At 23.5% G+C, this 8,684-nt stretch overlaps 2 protein-coding genes across 2 annotated transcripts; both read right to left on the bottom strand.

The window, feature by feature from the left end:
* Window positions 1-2,115: 2,115 nt before the first annotated feature.
* OCT59_010691 (uncharacterized protein) lies at window positions 2,116-3,484 on the bottom strand (the record flags this gene model as incomplete). Its single annotated transcript, XM_066136064.1, has 5 exons — window positions 2,116-2,394; window positions 2,494-2,554; window positions 2,627-2,772; window positions 2,838-3,392; window positions 3,470-3,484. The coding sequence occupies 5 exons, from the start codon at window positions 3,482-3,484 to the stop codon at window positions 2,116-2,118; spliced, it is 1,056 nt and encodes a 351-aa protein (XP_066000736.1).
* Window positions 3,485-4,264: 780 nt separating this feature from the next.
* On the bottom strand, window positions 4,265-5,559 carry OCT59_010690 (uncharacterized protein; the record flags this gene model as incomplete). Its single annotated transcript, XM_025312582.2, has 2 exons — window positions 4,265-4,916; window positions 4,997-5,559. 2 exons carry the CDS (start codon window positions 5,557-5,559, stop codon window positions 4,265-4,267), a joined length of 1,215 nt encoding a protein of 404 aa, XP_025189532.2.
* Between the last annotated feature and the right edge of the window lie 3,125 nt (window positions 5,560-8,684).

Here is an 8,684-nt window from a genome sequence, read left to right as displayed (position 1 = left end):
ACTTTTTTTTTAAACTTGATAATCTGTTACACGGTAATCTTTAGAACCTGCATTAGGTGACTTGCATTTAGTCTTGCATCACAATTTGGCATATCATGATTTGTTATAATATATTATATTTCCTTGATATAAAGTTAAGCGAATCACATTATTACTAGAAATCTTATACCTAAATTTATATAAAAAATTTTATTCTTTATAAAATATTAAAATATTTTACTTCAAGTAAACTTTAATTTTCTTTTATTCATTAAGGTAAAGTAAACTTTTATTATAAAAAAAAACCAACAGATAGAAATTTAAAATAAATCAAAAAGTTTTATTATAATAAAAACATTTTTAAAGATTTTATAAATTAATTAATTAAAAAATATGGTTTATTAAAATAAATTGTTATTTAAATATTATTATTTAAGAATTATTTATAATTACTATTATACTTTAAATATAATGCTTAAATATTTTACATTAAAGATAAATTTATTAAAAATACAGAATAATTTTATTTTTTATTGATAATTATTTAGATATAATATTAGTATAACAATTAGTTTTTATAGTAATACTTCTATAAGTGCATTCTTTATAAATATATGTATTATATAAATTCTTTTTAAGTGTATTCTTTATAAATGTATGCATTATATAAATCCCTTTTAAATGTATAATAAGTTTTAATTCCAACTTATAAGAATTTTTAATATTTTACTTTTTATAAATGCATACTTTTTCTATCTATTTTTTTACTATAATTTCAAGAAAAATGCATTTAAAAAGATATTACTATATTTATAAACTTAAATATTTAAAGTATTTTTATTTAAAAACTTTTATATATTTATAAAATAAAATAGCAGATTTAAATTATTTTTCAAATAATTATTAATAAATAAATACTTTAATATTATATATATAATGTATTTTATAAAATTTCAAAATATTACCAATTTGTTACATTTAATCTTTACTTTATACATATTATAAATAGTTAAATTAAAATAGTTAAATTCTATGATGAATAAAAGTAACAAATAAAATTTTTAATAATAAAAAATTTCTAAATTTTCAGATTAATTAACAAAAATAAAAACCATAAAAAGTGTAATTAAATTTAACCCTTAACCTAACTATAACCTAACCCTAATATTAACCCTTAACTCTAATAAATATTAAAGAAAACCCTCCAGTTAAATATAGTTATTTTTTTAAAAAAATATAAATTTAATATTTTAAATGAAATTAATTATAAAAAAAAAACTTATAGTAAAAGTAATAATAATATAATAAACTTAATTTTAATATTAACAAATATAAAAAAGAGTAATTTATATAAAAATAAATTATACATTTTTAATAAATATATTATTTTCTATTAAAATATAATATTACTCTTCTAGCCAAAGTTCTTTACTGATAGTATACACATAAAGAAGTACAGATGGTTTAAAGCTTACTTAATTAGGATTTTTAATTTGTTAATACATGTATTATATTTTCTTTTTTGTGTTTTTAATAAAGTTCTAAATGTGCTGCAGAAAAAAAATATATATAATATAAAAGTATGTATAAGACTAATTTTAACCCTGGGTGATTTTAACCTGGGTGATTTAACCTATTAGTAAATTTTATTTAATTATATAATTTTGCCCAAATTTTCAAAAAAAAATGTAAATTATGGTCACAATCAAAAACAAGAGACATTATTAAGAATGTAAAAAACTTGGTCATTATACATTTATACTCTATATTTTATAATGTTCAAACTTCAAATTAATAAAATTTATATAAAGTAAAATGAATAATAACACAAATAATTTTTTTTTTTTTTTATTGATATAAAATATAAATTTTAAGGGGGTGATTTAACCCAGGTTATTTAACCCAGGGGCAAGTTAGCAAACTCTAAAAGTATATATAGTTTATCTTACCAGTTATCAGTATTTATAATATAATACAAATTTGTAAATTTATTGATAAATTTTTTAGCAAATATATATGATGATTACAATATTATAATATCCTGCCCATTGTATATTATATTTTAAAGCAAATAAAAAAAAACAAGCAATACCATTAATATCATTTAAGAATCTCATTTTCAAAAATGTATGTTTTCTAAATCATATCAATGCCACTTTTAAGATAAAGTACCAAACTTTTCTTTTCTTTAAAATTTTGATTTTGACGATGAAAAGAGGCTAATTTGAAATTTTTCCAACTTTCTTCATTAAAAATATGAATTACTTCAGGTTCATCTAATAAATATCTAAATGGTAAATTAATATTTGGTGAATTAAATTTTTTTTGAACTATAAATAAAAACTCTTGAAGAGTTGTTTCTTCCATTATAAATAGATAACGTTGACATCTATTATAATTGACAATTACTTCAAACTATAAAAAATGAACAAGTTAATAAAATATTCTGAAAGTCTAAAATCATAATAATACTGCATTTTTCACAGATGCCACCTATTAAAATTTAAGATTTACTTTTGTTTCTTTCCATTGAAGAATTGGTGAAATTGGAGGTTTTGAAGTGTTCTTCATTTTCCTAAATTATAATAAAATTTAATAAGAATAGCCATATGTGACTAATTGGACTTTGAAATATACAATTAATTACCTAAATTCTTGTCCAAAAACATTTACTGCATCTTTTACATTAGCACTGTTTTCCAAAAATAGTTTAATATATCCTACTTTTCGCAATTCTCCTCCAGTTGGATCAATCTTAATTTTTATTTCTTCTAAAGTATTAATCTCTCTCACCTAAAAAAAAAATCATTCACTTTTATATTTTTTTATACAAAATTTCAAATTATAATTTAACGTACTGGTAATAAATATTTGATCCAATCGTGAACCAAATTCAATTGGATAACGTTTTGTTGTTTGTTCCCATCATAATTTTGAATTCCTTTAACATGGAAATCAATCCTATCCAAAATATTTCCAGCTTGTAATTCAATACAAATAGAATTTGTACTTGAATTAAGAGTGAGCGATCCTGGATTCAAATTATTATAATTTCCAATAATAATTTCTTTTAATTTTATAGACATATCAATTTTTGACAAATTATTTTTCGGAATAAAACCATTATTTTTCGGAATAAAATCATTAGAACCATTTTCTTTGAACGTAATAGAATTATTACAAAGAACAAGATCATTGTTAAAATCTTGATCAAAATCGTTATTATTGTTGTTGTTTAAAGAATTATTGTTGATTTCTTTACTCTTCAAATTTAAAGATAATCTCTTTCTTTTATTAGGACTTGAATTATCAGATTTCTCATTCTCACGCTTATTAAATGAAAAAGAAAATTTTATGGATTTTTCGCTTGTGAATCTTGAATGAAAAGATTCATCATCACTATCTTCAAAACACTAGTATATATATATGTGTGTTTGGATTAGTTTGTGGGATTAATATGTGAATAATTTAATAGTTTATTACGACTTACTTTGGAACTATCCATATTTTTAAAAATTTTAATATGATAAAATTATGAAGTAAAAAATTCAAAAATTTACGTTTTATTTTTAAATTATTTGTTCAATAAACTTACTATTTATGAATACTTTATACGTTTATATATTATTCATTTGAAATGTACACGTCTTTATAATTTTGATCTTACTTCAGAATATTATGCATTTTGATCAATACTTAAAGCTCGGTCTAACATTTTATTTAAATTTATGTCTAGAAACTTCCGTGAGTCTGGTAAAATAAAATGAAGTTTAGTTTGTAATATTGTCAGCCCAATTTTTTTTCCCATTATGCTTCCGTTTTATTTACTGTCATACCAATGAGAATAAATCTATTTTAAATGGGTCCTTATACTTTTCATCTTTAAGGCTTATATAATTTTATCATTTGGATGTTAACATACGATTAATAATCTTATGTAATCGGATATTCAAACCAATCAATTTTAAGTCAAACCAATTTAAAATCGACCAATTAAATATTACCATTTTGAACAGGATTTTTTTAATTTTTATTAAATCAAATATTTTTGATTGTTCTCAATCAAATTCTTTTAAAATGTAATTTTTTACGATTTACGATTTGAAAAAAGAAGGACTAAGATATTTTAACAAGGTTTCATTAAAAATTATATTATTATAATTATAAATATTGTACATTTAATATTTTCATTCTTGTTCGTAATTAATTTATATTAATAGTTACTAAAATCTGTCCAGCAGTAGTAACATTCCAGCAGTAGTAACATTCAAAGTATATTGACAATTCACAATAAATCTTTTTGATTTACAACCACAGTAATAATAGGAACATCTTTTTGTTTATCAACATCACAAAAACAAATTTCATTTGAAGATGTTTTATATTTGCATAAATTTCCTTCTTTCTTTCTTTCTTCTCCAATTGTATTATTACTTTTCATAAATACAAATGATTTAGCAACACCACCTAAATTAAGCATTACAACGGTCAATACATAAACCCAAGTTTGCATTTGATTCATCAAAATACATAATGAATAAATAATTATAGGTGTATATTGTAACATTTGTAAAAAAATATAACTTGACATCTTTCGAGTGGCTTTTGTTATATTTTTTAATGTACGTTCCTGTGCTGCAGTAGGGGCAGTTATAGGACCATAAAAGAAACTTGGTGGTCTTATTTCCAGACCATCTATTATAGTAGTAGAAAAATGGTCCGATGTTGGTGAAAGTAATTGAGTCTTGAATGAATAAAATTTCGATTTATATCTTTCATTCTTGGTGTATGAGTCAGCAAACATGGTTTCAGCATTATGAATTCGTTTTATTACACTCATGTAACAAAATGATGTCATTATTGTTACAACATACGAAAATACTATGAGAGCGATCAAATTCACTCGACTACCAGTTTCTTCTTGATTAATAAAACACCTAATTTGTTTTTAAAAAAATTAGAAATTAAATTTACTGCGGTGCGTGCGTGGCGCAGATCAAAGTAATAATAAACTTACCAAAAAGTGTCAGGACCGAATCCGTTCAAATACCAAGTTACGAAAGAAATCGTTAAAGTTGGAAAAAGAATCAACGAAAATAAAATCCAATCCTTCTTTCCAAGATTCATAACGTAACGTTTACAAATTCTTAAATAAGTTATTAAAGCCAATGAAGCCATCAACATCATATTCATTACAATAAATAATGAAGTAATAAAACCCAATGAAGTACACCAATTTCCAATCATTAAAGAATCTTTTTGCATTGGAAAGAATAAATTTGGTAAAGTTACTATAGAAGTTCCAAAATCCATTATAGCCATATAAAGAGGAAATCTTTTTGATGGAGTGAGAATTTCAGATTTATATTGAATCTTATTTAACGTTGAATAGATCACTATAAAAGATCCCATCATGTTTGCAAAAGAAGTTATGATGCCTGCTACATAAAATATTGCACTACCTGTTGGATCTAATTTATAAATACTTTTATACGTTTCAGAATCTGATATTTGAGGTATTCTTTTGGTTAATCGTGAATCATTTGATGATATTATTGCTCCTTCAGAAGTTAATATCATTAAAGCGAAAAAAGTTATGTAAAGTAATCTTAATGATATCATTATTATTATTTTTACATTAATATGAGTATTATGAATTTTACAAGATTTATATTTGGGAACGAAAGGAATGAATAGAATGAAAAGAATATATAATATATACAAAAATAAATAAAAATAATTTGAATTTCAAATTCGTTAAAAATAAATGAAAGAATAGAAGTAAAATTAGGAGCGAGTAACGAAGAAAAGAACAGAGGATTTAAAAAAAAAAAGTTTCGAAGACATTTATCTTCACAACATTGTAGCGTGCAAGTGTTATGACCAATACACGATAATGATTAATAATTACAAGAATTAGAGTAAATATTTACCAAAGTTCTTGTCGGTCTTTGCCGTAAAAACACCAATCAAATAAAATCCGATCGAAATTTACAATTATATTAACCGTCTCAATTTCGTTGTACACGGAAGTTAACTCATTATAATATATATATACAGTACAATGTATCACTTTAAACAAATAATCTTAATCGTCCCACAAACTGAAAAGTTAAATTACATTGTTTACGTCTTTTTATTTTTAGATTCTGATTCTTAAAAACGTTTCAAAATTCGTTAAAAAGAATTAATTCGCGCGCGGAAAAATTCCTATTTTTCCTTCAAAAATACGGGGTATTTGATGTACGACAACTACGACATCATCATATATTATTGGAGTGAATTAAACTTTTGGCACACTAAAGATATGCAAATATCATTTATTTATTATTGTATATCTGTTAAATCTGTACATAATTTAAAATATTTACTTATTCCATGTCTCATGCCCATGTTTATATGAAAATGTTAATTGGATTATATTTTAATTTAAGTAATCAATAAATATTAAAAAAAAAAAATACAAATAAAAAAAATAAAAAAGGGGTTAAACCAAAAAAAGAAAGAAGCCCACTATAGAAATATCTCGTCAAATTATTCGTTATATTTATTTTTTTGGAGCCAACAAAACAAACACCAAAAATGCTCTGCATAAACCAAATATTCCTATTGAAGAGGCTAAGAAATGAGAATCCGTTGAATGGTTCTCATTTAAATTATTATCATATGAATTGAATCTTATACTTTGTTTTTGATTTATGAAGAAAGAATTTAATAAATTATGAGGTGTATTGAAATTTGTTAAATTTGTTTCATTAATATCATTTATAGAATAGGTTTGTTTAATAGGAATATTTAAAATGATGTTTGTATTTGTGGACATTTTTTTTATTAATTACACTTTAGTAATAATATCTCTTGATATTAAAGAGAGTAGTAGTATATATTTAAAAGATATGTGAAAAAAAGATTTAAAGAAAAAAATTACATACATACTTTTACAATTCAACAACTTATAAACAAATTTTCCATTCAATAATCTAGGCACAATATTCTTTTTCCATTCTTTTCCTTCATTTCTCCTATGGGGCTGTGTGGCACGGTGAAAATTATTGTTTATCCAAGTAAACAATACGTTTCAACCTTAATCTGCATAAATATTGTAAAGGACAAAAGTTAATATGTCATGTGAATTTTAAGAATTCTTTAAATATTCATTGTTACCATAATCACAAAGTCATGAAAAATATAGAGAAAAGGAAAATAAAAAGGTCTTTAAGGATTCTTTGATTTTTCATTATACTCATTATAATATATATTCCTGCCAGGCGGTGCCCAGCCGTTTTATGTGACGGGTATCGGATATATCCAGATAAGGTATAGAAGAAATCTATTGATGATCAAATCACACCAAAGAACTTGAAAGAACTTGTATAAATGCTATGATAACTTGTTAAGTAAACAATTCATCTGAAATGTGTTTAATAGTTCTAATGTAACGGGATGGCACCAAAGTTCATTGATTACATAATAATAATAAATTATGATGTTGGGCATAAATGCAGCGAATAACTAATCACCCCATCATTTAATGCGTGATGTATTCTTAGCAGTTGTTAAATAATACGTGTATTTTTTCGTTACTATCAACGCATCATTAATTAGTATCTCGCTATTTACAGTCTTCCTTTTTTTTATTGAAATTATTCTGTCTACGAATGATTTCTTAAATTTCATCGAGGAATCAATCTGAGCAAATGACGCTGCATTTTAATATCTATAGGTATTTTGCCCTAATTTTACCAAAACTATGATTTTTTAACCATATATATATATATACCCGAATTTTTAAAGAAGATATGGACTTTTTAAGCGGTACTGTAAGGTAACAGGAATGCGTTCGTTCTGAACAATTTTAGTGAACTTTATTATGAGATTGCGGTCTAATCGCGTGTTGATAGTAATATATATCATATGATAAGTCTAATTATTACACCGATGAACCGAATTCGGAAAATCTTAATATAGCGGAGTTTCGGATCGGATTATTATAATTTAAAATAAATTTGATTTTGATATACCGGATTTCAGATTTTCCTCGATATACCGGATTTTTGAAAAATCTTCTATTGGAATGGAATGGTCCAGTTATAATGTTATATCGTATTTCATCGTACTGTCAAAATCTTATTAATGTCACCTTTTTACAGTTAAAAACCATCTGCGCTAATAAGACACTTATTGAATAAGATTTTTCTTAATAATTTTCAGAAGAGTATACAATATTTAATTTATCAATAAAAATAATGCAATAACTCGATATAATGACTGTGTGAATTTTCACGATATGAAATCATTAAACTTATAAATTTTGAATTTTGATATATCGATTTTTTTCTGGAACGGAACCTGTGTACTGTACATTGTGAAAATTCTATTCTCAGATTAAGCGAAATCATGTTTTAAAAATATACGTGAACAATTTCTAGTTAAATGTTTCAACTACCTTTAGATAATAAAACCCGAACTAAGCCCTCTCAGAATTCCTGCTTGTATTTGATATTTTGATTGTTCTCAGAAATTGATTTTACTCTATAACTTATATAAATCATATAACTTAAATTGCTAAATCATTTCACGATTTAATTAATCGATTTTATTCATAATTATGTATATGCTTTTTAAAGTCATTTACCGTCCCTTTGATTCATGAATGTGTGCCCAACAATGAGGTTAAAAAACGTGGGTTTCTATGGAAACATAGC

The sequence above is a fragment of the Rhizophagus irregularis genome, chromosome 19 (assembly GCF_026210795.1).
Source record: "Rhizophagus irregularis chromosome 19, complete sequence".
Classification (NCBI taxonomy): domain Eukaryota; kingdom Fungi; phylum Glomeromycota; class Glomeromycetes; order Glomerales; family Glomeraceae; genus Rhizophagus; species Rhizophagus irregularis.
This window is presented reverse-complemented; position numbering and strand designations above follow the sequence as displayed.